The 21,615-nt window shown below is 34.2% G+C and overlaps 2 protein-coding genes across 12 annotated transcripts in view; both read left to right on the top strand.

Annotated features, from left to right (window-relative positions):
• Window positions 1-21,615, top strand: part of LOC134843793 (uncharacterized) — a 331,722-nt gene that overhangs the window by 77,536 nt on the left and 232,571 nt on the right. The window lies entirely within an intron of this gene.
• LOC134844143 (receptor-type tyrosine-protein phosphatase S-like) overlaps window positions 1-21,615 on the top strand; it is a 114,981-nt gene that overhangs the window by 49,880 nt on the left and 43,486 nt on the right. For 10 of the 11 annotated variants that reach the window (XM_063860661.1, XM_063860669.1, XM_063860670.1 and 7 more), the window contains 8 exons: window positions 404-600; window positions 2,682-3,002; window positions 6,692-7,009; window positions 10,541-10,680; window positions 12,977-13,142; window positions 14,162-14,467; window positions 14,988-15,284; window positions 21,396-21,566. In XM_063860661.1, coding sequence (XP_063716731.1) covers window positions 404-600; window positions 2,682-3,002; window positions 6,692-7,009; window positions 10,541-10,680; window positions 12,977-13,142; window positions 14,162-14,467; window positions 14,988-15,284; window positions 21,396-21,566 — 1,916 coding nt within the window. The remainder of the gene's footprint in view (window positions 1-403; window positions 601-2,681; window positions 3,003-6,691; window positions 7,010-10,540; window positions 10,681-12,976; window positions 13,143-14,161; window positions 14,468-14,987; window positions 15,285-21,395; window positions 21,567-21,615) is intronic. The other variant, XM_063860671.1, reaches the window with a different exon arrangement.

Below are 21,615 nucleotides of genomic sequence, written 5' to 3'. Positions count from 1 at the left end.
TTAAATTTAAGCAAGAACAGATCTAACAATAACAAGAAAAAAATGACTCAAATCGTCGATTCGTACCATAATTTTTAACTTATTTTGAACTTCTTGACAAATTGTAAGATTTTGATAATCATGTTGATTCATAAATCATTGAGCTCCGATCTCTTCGAACTCGTTTGATGCTGGCTTTATTTGGGATTTGTTGAAGCTTTTTCTTTGGTAAGACGCGTGCCCTCAATTGGACTGCTGTGGCGATTGATCTTCGGTCCACATTATCCATTCACCATTACTTATTTAGCCTCAGGTGGGGGAACATAAAAGAAGAACGAGCAGTCATAAATTGATTTGGACCAACTCGTTCTGTAATTACAAGTGCGCCATTTTGCTCCCTGTTTTATGAGGCTGTTTGTTTTAGGTATTACAATTTCTACTACACTGATTATAACAAGAAGAATGATAATATAAACCAATGGCAGAAGCGACAGACCAAGAGGATGTACCACCCTGAAAAATACCCACCTGGAAAAACGATGGTGGCAAGAGCACAGGCGGTTAATGCGTACGGCCAAAGTGAACTGTCCGACATTTACACCTTTCCCACCACAGTTGGAGGTATGAAATTAAAAGAGCACAAAAAACAATGGTTACCTCTTACTAAATCAAAACTTTATATCCTAAACCAGATTGGGGGGATCCCCCAATTGATCCTGTTTTTCAGCCCCTGAACCTCACTACGGGAATGTCACACTCGTTTTACTTGAAAAGTGTCAGTTGCTTTTGATTTTAATTTTTTTTCTATATTGCTAGGTTTTTTCTCGATATCTAATCGCTTGAAGTCCCAACGGTCGGTTTGTAGTGAAGCGCCCAATTAATCGAAGTGTCTAGTTGCGAATATTGTTAGTGGTTAAAAAACGCTCAAGTCATTATTTTGCTAATTCTACCAAATCCGTATTTGAATATTTGTCAGACCAGTGCTCCATATATCAACCAATGTCCACAAATTACCAGTGAAAAGCCTACTGAAACATTTTTTAAACTACAGAAAGTCTGATTTGTAAATGTCAAATTTCTCTGTATATGACTACAACTTTTATTCAAAATTGTTCTGTTTGCAAAACTCAACGAAAAAAAGTTTGACAATAGTCCTAAAAAAGTGTTCACAATGGTAATACACGTAGCATTATAATTTTAAAACCAGGTTTTTGCTAATTTTTCAAATGACTTTTGATGCGCGTAATCTGCAGTTAAACAGGTGCACGATTGATCCATTTGAAAAAAAAGATCAAAATAAAACTCAACATTACAAGCTGTAGATACCTTAGAGTACCCTATATATTAAATGATCTCTTAAAAGTTTTAGAAAATTTGAATTTTTTTTCCAATTTTCTTTAGGTTTTGGCTATATACCATCTACGCTATTCTTCAACGTGTCTGAGTTTTTGCTTTTTAATTGCCTTTCCTCGACAAAGTCACCAAACAAACATCTAGTTGCAAGGAGTTAACCTTTTCGATGATTATGCTTAGAAAAAGGAGGTTGGTAACTCAATGTGTGATGAAATTCAAATCAAAAAACCATCAACCGCGTGAAGTTTTATTTGTGCATGGTGTTCTGAGACTAAAACTAAGATTAAGTTCAGTAATTTGACTGAGACTAAGATTTAGTTCAATAATTTGTTCATCTAAATGGATACTATATCCACTATCAAATATAATTGAGTAATTTGCCAAGCACCCAACAGCGGGTGCGGTTTGGCCTGTCAAAACTTTATATTTTTAACTTACATTCATCCTAAAAGTTTCGCATCAGTGGTTTTAATATAAATTTTTTTCAGAACGATATTTCGGATTGATTAGTGGTTAGTTAGGACTGATACCGCACTCAACCCCATATGACAGTTTTGGCTGTTGAAGTTCCTCCTTTTTGATTTGGTCCAAATTTTTATCATCAATCAATTTTTTCAATCAATTTAAAGTCAAATTAAATGAAACCAAAATTTTCAATGGTGATTATTGCTAAATTTGAAAAGAAATTAGAATTTTTTTCTAGAAAAATTGATATTCGCTATCAGATCAATTTGCTGACTTCAGACTACTTGAGTTTTTTCTTCCATTTTTTTACAGAAAGTCATACAGAAATTTTTTTCATTCTTTTAATAGACTTATTATATGATGAAAAAAGACTTGATCCGCTTCTGAGTTTGCTGCTTTATTAAACATGAATTCGTGCTTGTCAAACAAAATGTTTTTTTTTTTGTTATTGATATACTTGTAAATAATTTTTACAAAAAAGTTTTTGAGAAACTTTTTCACTAAAGTTGACCTCAAACGCTGCTGCCTTTTCCCCTTTTCAATGGCAAGGAAGTATATCTCACGATGCATGCTCAGCATTAAAGCTGATAAGACCACAGGTTTTTGTTTTTATACTAATTTTTATCTAGAATCGAAATTTTATTATTGAACCCATTTTATATAACCAACTCAACAGTTTGTGTGAAACCATTTTGAAAAACCAATTGGTTTTTTGCTTCACAAAACATTTTAAGCCGCTTTTAGGAACTAAATCTATTCGAATAATGATTTTAAACTCATTTATTGATTTTTAACTCATTTATAATGATTTTGAAGTTCGTTCATTATTTTCTAAAAAAAAATCGTTTAATTGCCAATTAGAAATGGATGTCATGTGATTTCAGTGCCGGGTGTGATGGAACGATTCAGTGCCGAGGTCATCTCGTCCAACGCCGTCAACCTCTCGTGGAGTTCAGTCGCTCTCATCGACATCAAAGACATCAAAAGCTACCGAGTGTACTACAACGACTCAGCCAGTAAAGGCACAACCAGAACTAGGGAAATTTCCCCGATGGAGGTTTCCCTCATGTATGATATGCGATATTACGCAACAATACGAGGCTTGCAGCCCGACACCAAGTATTCATTCACCGCGACTGCCCTGAATTTGGACGACGTCGCGGGACCGATGAGCGAGAGTATAGCTTGCAGCACCTTCAAAGCGGGTAAGTTTCATTCATTGTGAATTTTATCAAAGGCTGACTATTTAATTCCCTTTTATCAAATTTACCATGGCAGTATACAAGATATGGTTTATAGAAGGCTTGTCTTCTTTCCGGAAAATTTTAATTTAAAATGACTCAGGATTTTATTATTTTCAGGATGAATGTCATAAATGCATTTCGCAGAAGGGTTTTATGGGATGATTGGAATTTTGTTTTATTTTTACCAATGATTTATCAGTTTTATCAGTGATTTATGAAGAGTAATACAATGCAACAATCAAGAGTGAATTCAAGCAACCTATTTCTGCGCTAAAAAGTTGCCTTGAAGATTTACGTTCAGCTCGTGAATTAGAAATTAAAAAAGCTGGGGTTTAACAGGGATTTTTTCTTGTTTCTTGACTCAACCATTTTTTGATCTTCTGAAAAGATTTCAGTGAGATGTTTTTGATCTAGAAACAGCCGTTTTAGCTTTTGTTCATGCGCATAGCTTCTGATTTTCAAAAGCTCTTTATGTCAGGTTCCTTAGATCCAAATCAAACAAAATGTGATTCTTATTGTTCAATATTTGGTTCATGTTTCCTCCTTAGCGGCAATTTTTCCTCAAAATGAACCATTGAAGCTTAAAAATGAAAAATCTAAAAAAAATTAAAAGCTTGTATGCGTAATTTTAGGGTCAGTCAGCCATGTCGCTCTCAAAATCAAAAAGCTGGATAACTCAAAATAGTACAAAGGGGGGGGGGGGGCCTTTGGGTCGGCAAGGTGTCGAATACACACCTCCTCCTCCTCCTCCTCCTCCTCCTCCTCCTCCTCCTCCTCCTCCCCCCTCTAATTACGGTGGTGTGCGTAAATGAAAACCTGATTTCGCATAACTAAATATTTTAAACAGAAATCTTTCCGATTGAATAAAAAAAGTTTTGAGGAAGTTAACCATTCATTACAAAGTTTGTCAAGAATACGTGCACCAGCTATGGTTTTGGTCTCTGAAGAATAAACACCGAAATCTCACTATCATTAATCAAGAAGTAAAGTGAATGACTATCGAGCGTTTTATTAAGAAATGAGCGCTTTAATCAGTAACTTGCTGAGACCTTGGCCTCTCAGTCGGAAGTTCCGAGGTTCGAGGTCCTCAACGATTCGTTGGTTGAGAACTTAATAAATCGTATGTTTTTAAAGTTGAGTTCACTAAATTATGATAACATACCATACTTACATTTTTCTTAACACCCTTCGTGAGCGTCATATAAATACGATTGATCTTAAAAATCCTTATGTCTGTGTTGCTATCATTTGACTGTAAAAACAAAACTAAAATAGCGAAAAAAGTCAGCCGATTAATGTGCAAGTAAAACATATGTTCCTACCGCATAATTTATGCAGAAAAAAACTTGAAATTTTACAAATGCTTTTAGAGATTTAGGAATTTTTTAGGATTTAGGAAAGGTGTGGAGGGTAATTAAACTTTTCTCTTGAACTGCGAAAGAAATTTTATTTTTGAGTTCTTTGAATTTCATTTTTGAAGCACTGCGTTCAAAAAATCAATTCTTTAATCCAATTTTCACTTCAGGTTCTCAAATTGTCTGAGAAGCAACAAAAATATTCAAACCGTTGTTCACAAAACCAAGTAAAATTTTTCGCAATTTTTCATTGAGGCTCGAGTTACCTCTCAAATTATTTTAATGTTGTCGATCAATCCATGTGACGTTTATTTGAGATGCGGACAAAATAAACCAAAATATTAATTTTAAAACGCGATATTTTAAATGGGTTGAAACTATTCAAAAAATGATTAGTACGCAAAGGTCAAAAAGCAATTAATGATCAAAATTCTAGAAGGTTCCAAAGATTAAAAATTTGCGCAAAACAATCAAAAATTATTTTTCAACAACGAATTGAAATTTTATGAAAATGACATTTTTGGCAAGTAAAACTTCTGGTGAAATTGTGAGCAACTTTTGTTTCATCATTTTTGTTTTATTTCGACACAAAGAGATAAAAAAGTTTAATTTTTCGGTTTTTTTTCATCCAGATAAAGAATATCAGCTCTGGTGCTTGGTTAGTGTAGATAGGGCTTGGCATGGCATGCAAGTAATTTTAAATCAACTATTGTAGAAGTTTATATTTAGATTTACTAATATTTACTTTTGCTGATTCAACATACACTTTTTCAACACCAAAAAGAACAGAATTGACATCAACTTAAGCAAAACCTACTTCGATTTGAACCGCACAGGTAAGAAAAAAAACACATTTTCACAAGACTGCCCGTATCAGGACGAAGCATCAAATGTTCCGACTGCCTTTTAATTTAAGGTCTATGGAGCAGTAATAACATGAAAAAAATTTAATGTAGATTAAAAAAATAAGAATAAACGCCATATAAAGTACAAAGTGATAACTTTAGCTCGTAGAGCTAGTAGTACTTCTGGTGAAATTGTGAGCTACTTTTGTTTTCGTCATTTTTGTTTCACTTTGACACAATGAGATAAAAAAAAATTAAGTTTTCCGATTTGTTTTGTTTCATCCGGAACAATAATATCAGCTCTGGTGCTTTATTTGCGTAGATAGGGCTGGGCATGGCATAGCAGTAAATTTAGTTCAACATTTGTTGAAGTTCGCTTTTAGATTTACAAGTTTTTGCTGATTCAAACAATACTTTTTCAACACCAAAATGAACAGAAGTGACATCAACTTAAGCAAAACCAACTTCGATTTGAACCGCGCAGGTAAAGAGAAGACAAGTTTTCACAAGACGTTTTTGGTGTAATCAAGCTAAGGCGTTCCTTTTCAGGAGTTTAGCGAGGCTGGATTATCATGTATCGTTTTTTATACACTATTTCAATTTGTCTTACTTTTCGCCAAAAAAATTATTTTTTATTTGAAGTATGCTTTATCATTTAAGAACCGTTCGAGAAGTTTCCGTTAATCCGTTAATAGGAGCAAAGTCTATCACTTTGTACTTTTTATGACGTGTGGGAAGATGCTTTTACAAAAAATCTCAATTTTTTTTAAATAAGTATTTTAATTTTATTTTATTACATTTAATTTTTTCATGTTATTACTGCTCTATAGACCTTAAAAGACAGTCGGAATATTCAGGACTCCGCCCTGATGCGAGCAGTCTTGTTTATTTAGTTTTACCCCCGTTAAATTGGAAATTGAAAGTGTATAAACTAAAAATTTTCAGAGATTCAAGTTCTGCATGTTTTTAACATCAGAGATAGTTTTGAAAAGGCTTAAACAAAGAAACTAGAGTGCAAGCAAATATGGTATGGTGTATGATAAGGAGGGGAAGTTTCAATAGCTCAGCGTGTCAAAGGCTCAAAGTTACCCTTATTTGGGCCTTTTTGATGTCTCAAAAGATTGACAGAGGAAACGTTATTGTTTTCAAAGGCTTCAAAATGGCCCCAAAATAAGTCTGAAAAAAGAATATTTTGCATCAGCGAATCTGTATGCTCATATAATGTTTAAAAAAATAAGAAAAATTTTATGAAATAAATTGAAAAAATCATTTCGAATCAGAGAATCTTTGTGTTAACATACTTTTTATGCGGGTACAATCTTTAGAAAATAATTGTTAATTTAATAATTTAAATATTCACCAGGATTTTTTTTGTTTTGCATGTGTGTAAAATCATCATGACTTCTAATATTTGCATGGCATGTTTTGTAGTGATCATCACTTATTTCAGTTCCAAGAAGTAAGCCGGTCGAATTGGGCGCAAAAATTGTAACCTTGAACTCAATTTCTCTCAGCTGGAGTTACACATCGCAGAAGGACAAAATAACGAATTACACTGTGCTCTACCGGATCACGACAATAGGCAACGCACCGATTGTTCCGACTGATTCGAACATGGTGTATTTTCAGAAAATCAGTGTGCTAGAAACTTCAGCTCTAGTGAAAAATTTAGATGAAAGCACCTGTTACGATTTCTTCGTGTGTGCCAACAATGCTATTGGGAGGGGCCCCTTTTCAGCTAATCAACGCATGTGCACTATTGATATCCGTAAGCATGTTTCACTTCATCTAAGACCAGTCTGTCGATTTGCATGTTTAAGGGTTTTGCATAATTTTAGTTGGCTTTATGATAATTTTAGCATGTCTATTGATTTACGAATTCAAATCCACTTACGTTTGTCTTGCTGGACTGTTGTCAGTTTTCTTGCATTTAAAAGACAGTTTCATAAACTCAGTTTGAAAAACTCATTGAAAAAATAACGCACAAAAATTGATAATGATTTCAGTTTCCGTTTTGTTTTAGCCCGTAAGAAACATATGAACATAAACGTTCTTGATGGGTTTCAACGATAAAAATTTTGAAATCATGAAGTGAAAAAATAGGATTGGAAAAAACCGTATCAGCAAATTGTGATCAGGTGATTGTTTTCATCAATTCGCTACCTGCATGTCAAATTTTGTCTCTTCGACTGCTTCCTACTATTCCTCGTAGAAGTTCAAGCTGCGTACAAATTGTTACTATGTAAATTTGCATAAAACGATTGTTTAAGGCTCTTCCGTTGCTCGCCGTGTTCTATTTCAGCATGCTTTAAAGAAACAGAACTCGTTTAAACAGTATTTCGAAAATTGTATATCAGCAGCAATCAAAAGAGAGACTGGAAGAGAAACTGGATGTCTTTTTTTGAAAAAAAAAATTCATAATCAAACTAAATCAAATTCATTTAAAAAACACAAATTGAGATGTAAAACTGCATGAAAAACGGACAACTTTTGTCGGTTTCTCTGCAAGTAGTACCGAAGTTTCCTACTAGAATAATTTTGAAAAAACATGTTTAAAAGAATCGAGCTTTTTGCGAAGAGGAGGCAAAGAAAACAGAGAAAAACAGGCCTAAAACATTGTGATATCCTATGCGGTATCGTGTGAAAACTAATTGTAATTCAATAATGTATTCTGATACATTGAACTTTGTTTTCTATTTTCTGTCTTTTGATTAGTTACTGAGAGAAGTCAGAATTGAAAACTCTGAACTCTCAACTAAGTTTCAAGGTCACAACACACTGTGACCTTGTGTACACCACAAAGTTAATAACTATATCACTGCAGGTTGGTAGTACATAAATCAATTACTGCTATTGCAGTAGCAGTATGACAAACATTAATAATGGCTTTTGTAACCGGCAATTATCATTTTGAAAAGAATGACAGAAACAAAATGAAATTTTTGTTTATGAACTGAAGCTGTCAAAAACTTTTACAGTGAAAAGTTATAAAACTTTGAATCCAGAAACGTTTGCCTTCCATTTTGGGTTAAAAGTTCAAAATATTTATAAATTTTTTAAATCGTTTTTAGTTATTGCACAACTCGAGTTACGAATTTTTTTGGCTTTCTTAACAAAAAATTGAAGAAAAAAAAACCAAATTCAACCTCGAAAAAGTGAATGAGCCCAACAGAGCTGAGAAAATATCAAAATTTGGTAGGTTTTCTTAATTAACTTACGGAAATGACCTTGTTAAAGTGTGCATCATTACTGGTAGCGTTATGACTTGGCATGTGCTGTATCAGTAAAACTTATTTTAAGAAGAAAATCAATTCAGGTATAACTTTTTCCCATTTGAGAAACGCAATTTAAAAAAGCATCAATTTTTTTTCAACTAACCAAAAATTTCGGTTTCCATGCAAGTAGCACAAAAGGTTTCTATCTGATTAGTTTTGAGAGAGCCGGGTTTCCAGTAAAAATCATCGATGAAAAATTGTTGATACAGTTTTTACAAAATTCTCGTGCATGATTACAAGTTATTTTTAACGATTTGTATTGATGAACATAGATAAAAAAGCGATAATCAATTTATGATTTAACGCTGAAAAAAATGCCGATTCATCGCTAATTCACAGATAAATCGCTCGGGCTTAAACATATTTCATTATAATATAAAGCAGCAGAAAAATATCATTATATTTTTCTTCCAATTACCGATCAGAACATTTTCAGTTATCATTACCTTTTATTTCATCAGATTAATCGTTTTTGTCTTTTAATTTTTTTCAATGTTCGGAATTATTTTGTATTTACGGATTATCCCCCCACATAAAGTTCACATCCACATGCCCCTAGGGTCTTTCCATTTAACCCCTCATGGTTTTTGCATCAACTCCCAACCCCATCGCCCGTCCTTTTTACTGCGGGGAGGGGGGTAAACGGTGGAGTGAGGGTAAACGGTGAGAGAATTGGGGTAAGAACGGTGAAGTGCTACAGTCAGCGGAGGATGTGGGCAGGGGTTTCAAGTACTCTAACTTGCTATTTTATAGCTATTTCATCGCTAAGAAATCATTGCTAATTCAGCGCTAAAGGTTTGCTAACTCGTCGTTGAAATTTTCAGATTTTCCAGCTCTGAATCATGGCAATCTCAGCGCTGAAATTTGTTATTTCGCGAAATGTTTAGCGCTAATTCCTTGATGGCAATCAAAAACGAAAACAAAGGTTTTCCATTAAAAAACTCATCAATTTGTCTGAGAAACCTGAAACAAAAAAGCAGATTATTTTTAGAGTTTTTGAACTGCTGTTACTGGAGGTTATTTGACGGCTCAATTTTTAGTTTTTACGGAGTAAAAGTTTTTGCTTCTTCAACAACTACTGAAAAGGTTTTTATACGATAATACATCATCTTCCCTGACATTTTTGAAAAAAAAAAGTAAAATTTAAGTAAAACAATAATCCCGCGCGCACCGTAAACAAAAACCATTTTTTGAAATGCTAATTTGCGTTTAAAAAAAGCGAAATTTAAGATAAACAACAATCCCTCACTTTTCGTGTTTCGAACATTTAAAAATCTATCTGAGCTAGTTCATTCTCAGATTTGTTGGATCACAACTCTTGTATTATTAGTATTGCGCGCTTGACGGAATTATAAGATCGCTTCAGTGATAAATCTGTGTTAAAGTTTTGGGTGTGGCGACTGCAGCTACAACTTTAAAAAAAATTAGACAATGAATAAGTTAAACGAAATTTTTCCGCTTTCGGCATCACAAAACATTGTACCTTACCATTAGTTTTCCTTAAAAAGAAACATATTCTAAAAAGAAACATATTCTAAAAAGAAACATATTCTAAAACAAACGAGATTTAAGGCCTTACAGTTTCATTCCTATGATCAAAGAAAAACTGAGGTCACATTATTAAAAGTAGTTTTCAGCTGCAATATCCAGAACATTCGACTAAAATTTAAAGGCCATTTACGTTAATCAAGATTGAAAGTAACTAGCGATATCGCATCTATATAGTTTTTCTGTCGAATCCAGTCAAAAGTTTATCCTATGACCTTTAGTGACTAATATCCATCCCTATAATCCTTCCGAGCGTGTCAGTGTATGCGAAAATTGGACATTCGTAACAAACCCCTGGTAATAGATGGGAGACGTGGATGGTGTACTTGATTCAGATTTTTACTTGGAATCAATGATTTCCTGAAACATAATGGACCTTTTCTATTTCGTATCTTCTCTATCTTCGTTTCATCCTTCCAATATTTGTTTCATCTTTTCTATATTTTTGTCCTTCTCATCGCTTTTGTTTCTTCCAGAGACAATCAGTGCACCAAAGTTGGAAACAGTGGAGGTGTTGAATTCGACCAGTGTGAGATTGCATTGGACAGTGCCGGATGAGTACAACAGAATAGCAGACAACCTCAAGATCGGGTTCCAGATCACATACTCATCACCGGTATTACTATGCCCCACAAATACTATAAGCTATTTCTGAGGTGTCCAGAAAATCAAAGACATGCTGATATTTCATTACCCAATGCGTTGAAAATCAAGATAAAAATTTCCAAATCTCCATTGACAAGATTAGAAATCAAATTGATCAAGCGTTTTTTTGAAATAGCACCGAATATTTCATCGAAAACATCTAATCTCAGTTTACAAACATCTTCAAATGTAACATCAGCAATGGTTTTTAAGAGTTAAGGAGTTTTTGGCTTCCTTGGCCCATGTGAACAATCTCCCTCCTCAATAGACCAAAAACAATCTTCCCTCCCCCTAAAATTAAATGGCAAATTCAAGCAGTAAGGCCTGTGTATATATACTATGCTTAATTCTGGTTGGCTGAGAAATTTTACTCTTAACCAAGTGAACGGTCTCCTCTATAATTTGATTTAGGGGGAAGTTTATCACTTGGTTGGTTTCCTTTAAAATTTAGCTCATTTCAATGAAGTCCAATTTTCAGATTTTTTTGCGGAATAAAGATATTACCCATCGATTCTTTTGTCTATAACTGGCATAATTTTCTCAAAAAAAAGCAATCATAAGTTGTTATAGAACTGAAACGAGAGTTTTTTATCATCCAAAAGTTTTCTTTGCCTTGAGCTCTATTATAAAAAGTTGTTTTGCCTGTGATTTTTTTCAGAAAGCACAAAATTACCAGTTTGGCAAATTCAGGACTATTAACGCGCGATATAACTTGTCATATTAACGAGTAGCGGTTACTTCATTTGCGCAGAAATCGTTCTAACTTGAAACGAGGCACACTATTTGGTGTAAATTATACGCTAGTAAACGCTTAGGATTTTACTTTGTACTTGGATTGCGTATGGGTTGAAATTTAAAAAACAAATACAAAAAACCAAAGTTTTTCTTTCTTTTAGACAGCTTTATCTTTTTATTCGTGATAATTTCTAGAACTTTATTCGAAAAAGTTGCACGGCAGTTGGAATATTCAGGGCTTCGCCTTGATAAGAACAGTCTTGCTTTCTGTAAAAATCGAAACTTGAGTCAGTATTTTTTCCATTTAGTGGCGCTTACTGACTCCTTTTCAACTGTCTGTTTTAATTGTTTTTCTTGTTAAATTTTTGATTGAACTACAAATATTTTGACTTTATTAAGGCTAGATTGATTTTTCTGCCAGTTGATCCATGTGTTTGTAAGAAGTTTTGCAGGTAGTTAGGTTTTTATTCTGACCATTGAAAATGGGGAGTAACTTTGCATTCTGATGTGTTTTAGTTTTTTCTTGTTTTCCACGCAAAATCAGATACCACAAATATTTATCAGACTGGATTGAATTTTTATATTAAAGCCCTACCAGTCGTGATTTGAACCACTTTTAACAACTTCAAAATGATTTCCCTAAGTCGAGAAAAATCGGTTAGAATTTTTTGCTTTTTCGTCTTATTTCGAGCGAATAAAGCATGAGAGCAGTCTTATTTTAATTGCTTAAGAGATTACAATAGCTTAATTAAAACGTAATAACTTAATTTTTCTTGAGTAACGTTCGTTTTCTGTGAAAATTTTAGCGCCTTTTTGGACTCGAGTTTTTCAAAAACTTAAGAAACTGCATAATTTTTGGACAAAACACTTTATCTCCAGTTTTTTGTTCAGCTCCTTTTATCGCACCACACCGAAAAACGACAATAATTTGAAAAAATTTTGTTGTATTTTCTAAGACCATGGTCAGAATATTCTGTGCCACTTGCACGGTAACCGGTTTTCCTTGTTATCAATTTGTTTTGAGTTCTTGTACTTTTTCATCATACAAATTTATATTCAGTGATAAACTTTAGGATAAGAAGGTATTAATTATAAGGCCCAAATGTTTTGTAAGCTGTTCAGTGGAAGATTTAAGGCTAATTTTCTATTTAAAGCTGAGATACCCTAAAACTTGTTTACGTTTGTTTTTGGCGCCTATATATACTAATTTCGAGGGGGCGCGAGCGCCAAAAAACGCAAATTTCTGTTCAAAGCAGCCTGATATAAAGACATGTTTTTAAAACATGTTTTAGAAAAAAAATCAAAATAAGATAGTTTTGCGAAAAATCAATTTGATCAACCTTAAAAAAATTTCGAAAATTTTTCGTTAATCCATCAGTTTGAGAAAGTCTTAGATTCACATCCGCGATCAGACAGCGAGCCGTAAACTAACTTTTGCATTCAGAACACTTAAGAAATATGGTTAATAAAGGGATTTTAAAAAGTGAGAGAAGCCCTAATAACACCATTTCTCACCTTAATATTTTCCACAGGGCCAAATGGTGAACAATCTGTTTGACTGCATGGGCCATGACTTGACCTCTTGTGTGCTGACTGGACTGCAGCCGGAGACCACGTACAGCTTCCAGATCAGCATCCTCCTAGTGTCTAACGAGAGTCCAAAGAGCAACACATACAACATCCGCACTATGAGCCCAGGTTGCCAATCGTTTTTAATGAATGACAAATTGTTGACAGTATAGGTGCCCTTGAGACTCTTTATTGACCAAAAGCCGGTAGTTTTAGGTTGAAAAATTGATTGAAAAATTGTATTTCGTCGTCAAAATGAGCAGTTTCAGGATAACCGAACGAATATTGGCATCAATTCGGCATTTACTATATATCTTAAGCGTGAACAACTGAACTTCCAGGAAAACACAGCGTTTTTTTGTGGAATTAGCGTTCTCGTTTCTTTTTTTTTCGGTGTGAAATAGTTTGTCGGTTAGTTTTGATTTTTCAGAAAAGCGAAACCCAGTGCGTGAAACCCAGCGATTACTTAAAAAAATGATTTTCCATGACTCGGCAAATCAAATGGAATTCATTTGATGAACATCTTTGACGAATTGATTTTAATCAGAAGTATTTTGTAGCTAAAACTTGCGTGAATTAATATTGTGCAGAGATGTCGCATCAACTTTTACTTCCGATGTCTATAAATGCAATCAATTTTAATGTTTCAGTTTTTTTATTTTTCAATTATTTTTTTTCTGGCATTTTAAGGTGTCAGTATAGTGCGCTTTATCAATCTTACGGGCCAAAATTTGAGCTAAATAGTTTTGAATTTACAGACCGACTAATGAACCAAGGTAACTCCTGTTCTCATTATTTTCCAGGCAGCAAATGGTGGCACGTTTTTTTTGTTCATTTGAAAATAGGCAGAGAGCTTCGCTTTGTTTTGAAAGAAACCGTACGATAGTTTGTTTATGAACTCAGTCCGGACTTTTCAATTATTTAACCTTAAAGATTACGACAGTGGTCGACAAATTGATTTGGCGAAAATTAAAAAAGACGTGCTAATGCAACCGCGCTTATTTTGTTCCGTAATGCTTTTGATGTATTTCTATCCCAACATTATTGCACTCCGAGGTTTCAAAACTTATTTCATTCAGTTAAAACTGCATATTAAGTTTCACCTAATGTTGAACTTCACTTAATAAACAGTTTGAGCGTCTTTTTAGAACCCAACACGCCATTCGATTTACAAGTGGAGATCCAAATGGGCGGAGTTGTGATCACGTGGGACTACACTGAAGTGCCCAAACACCCAGTGACGTCATTCATTATTAAGTACAGAATATTGGAGACAAAGGAAGAGTTCGAATACGTTCACGACATTCGCAATTTGGAGAATGTTCGAGATAAACGAAGAGTTGAATTTCCAAACCTGAGGAAGGGTCTTCAGTACACTTTTAGGGTGCAGGCTAGAAACCTAAACGGGTTCAGTTTGGAGAGCGAGGTCCAAATCATTGCCGTTCCTGCTACTTGTGAGATACATTTTTTTAAAAATTTTAGTCAGAGGCGAAATTCGTCATTAAAAAAAAACAAACCATCGTCGCATTTAGTAGGAGCAGAATTATGATGTAAGGCTGATCATATTGTTTCAGTGGCTGTACAGTTCTCCTGATATTTCAAAACAAATCTATTGCCCTTGCTTTGCTGAAGGTGCTAGCTTCAGATTGTCAAGGAAAGGGAATTTGACTTAAAGTTGACCGTGGTCGACAAGTTTTCTCGTAACTGGAGTTACTTATTCAAAACAAGAATGTTTTGATTCATAATTAAACAAATCTGCTGGAACGCATCTCCAAGATGTGTACTCTGACCTTGAAATCAGATCTAGTTTAAAATAAGATGCCCACAGAAAACGCAAACACATACATCGTCTAGACATTTGAAAGCAAGTGGTTGGAATTTGTTCTAAGTTGAAACAAAATTGTCCAAATATTTGTTATTAATTTTAAAAAACCATCATGATATTGGGTGTTTGAGTCTTTTAGTTCTTTTCAGTGCCGACCGGAGCGCCTAGGAACGTGAACGCGTTTGCTCTCACTGGAAGGAAAGTGTTCATCACGTGGCAACCTCCAGATGTCGACCAGCAGAACGGAGTGATCCAAAACTACCTAGTGATGGCATCTCAAGTGGGCAATACTTACAAACAGAACCAGGAGACCAAATCTGGGCTAACAAGGACGGTGCTCATCAATTTGATGGCCGGCCAGACATATCGGGTCAAGGTCGCGGCTAAAAATGCGGCCGGACTCGGTCCTTCCTCGGATGAAGTGGAAGTCAAAACGCTTCTTTCCAGTTAGTAGTTTGATCACGCATGGGGTGTGTTGTAGTGGGATGAAGACTTAAATGACTAACCGTGCAAAACTATTTATTGCTGTGCACAAATTAACAGTGCACATCGCACACTTTCTCCTTTATAATTCTGCAAAGTTTTAATTGGCTTAAGGTTTTAAAGTCCCCGAATTTTAGTTCCTTTTCTTATATATTCTGGGCCAAAGCTGCACTCAAATTTTCTATATTCATTTTAGCTAAAAAGTTTATTTTGTATTAAAAAAGAATTTTAGCGTTTGCACATTATTTTAAAAGAAGCGAGCATAGAAGAAAACGGTATAGTGACTTTGAGCCATATATTTAGCCGGAACTTTAGCTCCTCCCGTGGCGGAGTCCAGGCCCACTAGTAAGTGAAGTGGTGATATGTTTGGGAAAACGAAGAAAAAGCATAGACTGTTCTCCAGTGAAAACAACCGACAGTTCAAACATCCGCCCAATAAATTTTGCACAATCATTACTAAGTACCAAAAAATGTGCTTTTTTACATGCTGGCTATGTTTTCAAATCAAGTCTCCGATTTATTGATAAGAATTATTTTTAGAAAATTGCCATATTTTTGTAATTGGGAGGGTTTCAAATTCTGGTATCACTCAAAACAAACAAGCTACTCAACTAAATTGATTTCACCCAACGTTCGTTCCGTGAAAAAAGTTAGTACCACTAATAACCATTGGACGGGATTGAAGGATCATATTAAAGCCTTTTTTTCGAGATTCGAACAACACTAAAAAACCAAAAATTTGTCCCAGTGTCGAGAAAAACTCTTTTTAGTTTTTTTCTTCATTTTAGGACATTTTTGGGCTTATTATAGAAGATTTGTTGCAAATTTTTTTAAAAATAGAAGCCATGTTTTTTTTATTCAAGCCCTCAAAAATTTTATCAAAAAATAGTTGTTAAGTTTTTTTAGCGCAATCTTGATAATAAAATGTCAATTTTTTTTTTGAATTTTCTCAATTTTTATGGGTCATTATTTGAATGAAACTGTTTTGCAATGTGCTTTTTTGGTATATTCTTTCGTTTAAATTTTTTTCATTACGCCACTCACAAACAAAAATGAAGTTAAACTAAACAAACTTTTTTTGTAGTTTGTTAAAATTATGATCAAACACTCTGTGTTTTTGCACAGTAACCGCCTCTCCTCGTATTTTTAGGTTTGTGGTAAAATCTCCGAAGCCCTAACATTACAAGAGGCTAGAAAAATCTTAAATTCGTTTCAGCCAAAATTTGTATGCGAAATTTTTACTTGCTAGAAAAATATTAGACCTAGGAGAAAATCACTTTCCTTTAGCTTTTTAGCCGTTTTCAGACTGTAGATTTATTTTTTAGAACCTACAGTCCAGCTAAAATTACCACTAAAATTTTTAATAAGAAACATCACCGAAAAAATTTTGACTTTTAAATTTTGAAATTTCGTGCCAAAAGTAACGGAATGTACTTGTGATAAAAGACAAAATTCGATTTTTAACTAGCTATTTCTGACAGAACTCTTAAAATATATTCGAAAAGTATCGATGTTTTGCGTTTGATTTTGAAAAAATATTTTACTTGTGTTTGTTTGTCATAAATTTTTGGGGGCTTAAAGATTGCCATTTTGGTCAATTTAGGACAATTAACTCGCGATGTATTTCGCGCTATTAATGCGTAAGCGGAGATATAATCAGTCTTAGAAATCGTTCCAAACTGGTCGATGGAAATTTTTTTGCCATAATTGATTTGTTACTAGGAGCAAATTTTATCACTTTGTACTTTGTAATTCACTTTAAAAAAAATCTGAAATCAAATACAAAGAAACTCATTTTATTCTTATTACCTTTAATTTTTTCTAGTTATTACTGCTCTATAGACCTCAAAAGGCAATCAAAAAATTCAGAGCCTTGTCCTGATACGAGCAGTCTTGTTCAAATTATTGATTCAATTTATCAGGGAAAAAAATACATAAATATTTTTTCTCACATATAGCAGATTTTGTCCCATTTCGTTAATAACGTACCATTTTTTACACGAATACTTCGAAAATTTAATGCCTGGGATTAAAAATTGACTGGGTTTCGAGCTTGCCATTCTCAAAACACGACTTGTTGATGAAATGCTTAGTGGTTATCGGTTTCCACAAAAGAGTAGAAAAATTTCAAATAGGGATGAAATCTGCAGCAGGACAAAACCTGTCGATTTAGTTTTGGGAGGGAAGCTGCCGTTGGCCGAATTTTGCGGCAACCCTTACAACATTTACAATTTTTATCGTACTGTTTTCGCGAGTAGAGGATTTTTTTCTAATGTCTACTTGACTGATCTTTTGAGCGCCAGATACACTGTTTATCAAAAGTTGAGTCAAGCGTTCGCAAAAGTTTGCCAAAATACTTCTTCGGAATTTTTACGGCTTTGACAGTGTTGTTTTAATCTACTCGAGCCGAAGGCGCCGTTACGATTAGTCAGTCTAAAATTTATGTCGATATTAGGTATCAAATGGGACCCTTTGGTTGTCCATGGGTTCGGAAACTGAGAAGAAAAGCTTACGCAACCCACTACCCATTCACCCTCTGATGCAACACAAGCCATTGTCGCCTTACAGTGTTATATCAGAGCACTTCTCATTTTAATTGTAAGGTTTGCAATGTATACAAAAATGGCAGGAAAAAAAGACAAATTTAGAGTTGGTGAATCATTTCAAAAGTATTTCGGAAAAGCTTAAGCTCGATCATTTTCCACGTCGCCTACAACCTCAAATTTATGTATTTGGATGTTTGAACCATTGGTTGTTTTCACTTAGACAACAACCAATCAGATCCTTGCTCTAATCCAACCCCAATCTGACTGTGCATGCGAACAAGCCTATTTGATAGGCCACAACATTGGCATGAGCAAAATGGTTTCTCAAAAAATTTCAATAAACTGATTTACACGATATAACTGCTTATAAATCAGGGATGGTTTTATTAAAATTAGCAAAAGGCAGCAGGGCGAGGGTGGAGCTAGGGTTTTCGGGAGGGGAATTTCAAATATATTCATAAGTTTGAAAAATATATATATATTACTAATTTCAAAAAATAATGAAACTTATTTCAGTTACATATGTACCCACTCTCTCTGAACTAATGTCTCTCACACTTTGTTTTTGACTCAAAAACTGCACAGACCCTGTTTGGCTCAAATATTGAGCGATTTTCATTTTAAAAAACTTAACTTTTTGGTTGATTTTGAAAAGTTTTGACCGAACAGGTTTTACGGTATCCTCTATCCTACCTTAGAAGTTAAGATAAAAAAGGGTATCTTAGAAAAAAAAATTGACCAAAAGTGGGTGTATTTTGGTGAGGGGGTGGTTTTATCTCTTTAGGCAAAGAGGTGGGTATAGGGACCCCTAACTAGCCCATATATCCTCCTGTTTAGTAGAGGAACAAGGCGGTTGAAGTTTCGGTAATGTGTTGGCTGATTTTCTTGATAGCAGTAAACTTATTAAGTGAATCATTTATATAAGTACAGTAATTGCGGACAACACTTTTTTTCATGGCTCAAACTATGAAAAAAAAACTCGTAGTAATTTATTTTTGAAGCTTTTCACATTAGCTAAGAACATTTAAAATTTTAAAAATTTCATTTTCATGTCATGTTTCATCTCAATCGTTTTATTTTTGATCGATTTACTATAACTACGATTGATTTGTCGCTTGTAGAGTTCAGATTTCAGCAGCTTTATAAACATAAAACCCGTCTGTTTTGAACTAATTCCATTTTTAGCTAGATTATGATGAAGATGCTACTTGAGCTTAAGCTACCTATTACTTGGTTTGAACACCAGTTTGGATTTCAGCGAGACTCACTCTATTTAGCGTTACTGCAGATCCCTTTTGAGTTACAAGTGCGCCAACTTGGGTTTCTTTTAAGTTCAAATGTGAACTAGCGGGCAGGGGGGTGAGGTTGTTTGTTTTCATAACAGAAGGACTGAATGCACGAATGATTTCAACCTATCTTGAATAGTCAAAGCTGACAAATTTCCCCTCTCATTTACTTGAACTGATGCTTTCTGATCTCTGATTTCTTACCAAAGTATTCGTTCGGGCATTCGATCCTTCCAGCTCTCACTCCCCATTTAGTGCTCATAATTGCAAACAATGACTATTTGATCTGTGATTGCAATCTCAACTTTTCGGTATTTTTGGACAACTCACTAAAACTAATGAACCCAAATGTCTGAGTGCGCAACACGACAACATACATAATGATTTCAAAATGCGATAACTCATCATAACTTAGATAATCTCTCGGTTATTTCATAACTTAGTCTTGTTTGGTATTTGACATTGCGTGTGGATTTGTGAAAGTTTTTATGAAAAACAAAATGAAATCGAAACTTAACTTTAAAAAAAGTTCATCTAAATTAATTCATAGACATTAGAAGGCAGTCAAAAAACTTAAGACTTGGTCGTGATTTGAGCAATCTTTTTTATCTTGTTTATGGTTTATTCAATCACATCAGAATCTTAGCTTTGAGCAAACATTTTTGACATAGTTTCTTTTACCATCAGAAAAACAATGATAATAGAAGCTCAAAAAAATAAGATAACTTCACCTCCAACCATTTTATAAAATTTTATCGATGTTTGAAATTTGCGCAACTGTTACCAGTTTTATATTAAAACGTAGCGCATGCGTCAAATCGTACCAATCCAAATTTAATTGGATACCTAATTATTTCAAATATTTTGCTCATTCATTTTTTTTTTATCATTTTCGTCATTTCAAAAATTTATCCCGGTTTGAAACATGCAAATTTAGCCAACTTGGCAGATACATTTGTGCTATTAACGCGTAAGTGGGGATTCAATCCGGCTCAGATTCTGTTCCAAAATGAATTCAGGCCAGATATTTGCTCCTATTGTTATGTTGCTAGCCTCTAAATGCATGACTGTGTACTTTACACAGCATTTGGAGATGATTTTGAAAATTAATTTGAAATCATGTTATTTTATTTTGAAAATTTCACCAGTTTTTAAAAATAAACATGACTGCTCATATCAGGGCGAAGCCCTGAATGTTTGAGCTGCCATTTAATTGGTGTCGAATAGTTTTTAGTAAGTTATGTATTGGCAAAACTTTTAATTTTAGGCTGATCAAATTTAAATTCAAGTGTTGAAATTTGAATCATGTATTGAATTAATAAAACCATACAGCTGCCTCAATTCAGTTTACAAGGATTTTATAGTGCGGGATAATATACCACTCGTGTAAATTAGAGAACGAGCAGTTTATACAAGCCCACGGCAGGTTACAATTAGAGAATTCATAACTGGCTGGGCCCATGCAGACCAGGAGATTGGTCCCACGAGGGACCAAAATTTCGTAAAATTTGTTGGACTAAAAAACCACCCCGAGCATATATATTCCTCATTTTCGTCAAAACTCGGAACAAAAAATTATCGAAGCTTCATTCTGAGCGGAATGTTCAAAGCTTCACTCTGATACAAGCTTTTTGTTTTGATTTCAAAATCAATTTTTACTCATTGAATCCACGTAACGAAACATCCAGATTTTAGGCCAGCAATATTTTTTCATGAGCTGAATGAAAATCAAAAAATTGACAGAAAAGTTGGCGTAGGTTTTTCAGTTAGAAATGAGATCCAATCTCCCCATGGTATCAAAAATCACTAATCAGATAAGCAACGAAAAAAACCGTAAATGCTCAAATGCTTTGATATTTAGAGCCCTTTTCTTCAACATTTTTTTTTCAACAAAAAAAAACTAATTTTTGGCAAAAAAAATTACGCGAGCTGTCTGTACTGCGACTTGCTTTGCCATAACAAAGGTTTCACATATCCTTTTTGCTAGTTTTTTATGAGTGAGAAGTCAAGGCACCGTCTATGTGATATAGTTAAAAGATTTGTTACATAATTATTGACTTTTGAAACTAATTCGATAAAAAAACATTTCAGAAAAACTTGAATTTTGTTTTTTTTTAATGTCCAAATCTTATCAAAAAAAAACTTTCGAAAACTTTGAGCTTGCAATCGATAGATTTCTCGGTCTTGATAAAAGTTCTTGCAAAAAACTAAATTACTTGAATTAGAGGAGCGTGTAATTTAGATTCGAGTGCTCCACAGAACGTGCAAGTGCTGCCCTCTTCTAAACTAGGAAGTGTGAAAGTGACGTGGGATGAACCATATGCAGCTTCTATTCCCAAAGAGTACGGCTACAAAGTGTTCTACTCTGAAAATCCCTCGCTGGCATTACACAAGTGGCAGACTAAGATTGTCCGTGAGTAGATTAACACATCAAAATTATCAAATGCAATGCAGGTCAAAAA

Source organism: Symsagittifera roscoffensis, chromosome 4 (genome assembly GCF_963678635.1).
Source record: "Symsagittifera roscoffensis chromosome 4, txSymRosc1.1, whole genome shotgun sequence".
Classification (NCBI taxonomy): domain Eukaryota; kingdom Metazoa; phylum Xenacoelomorpha; order Acoela; family Convolutidae; genus Symsagittifera; species Symsagittifera roscoffensis.
Note: the sequence above shows the minus strand (reverse complement) of the source record. Positions and strands in the feature narration are given on the sequence as shown.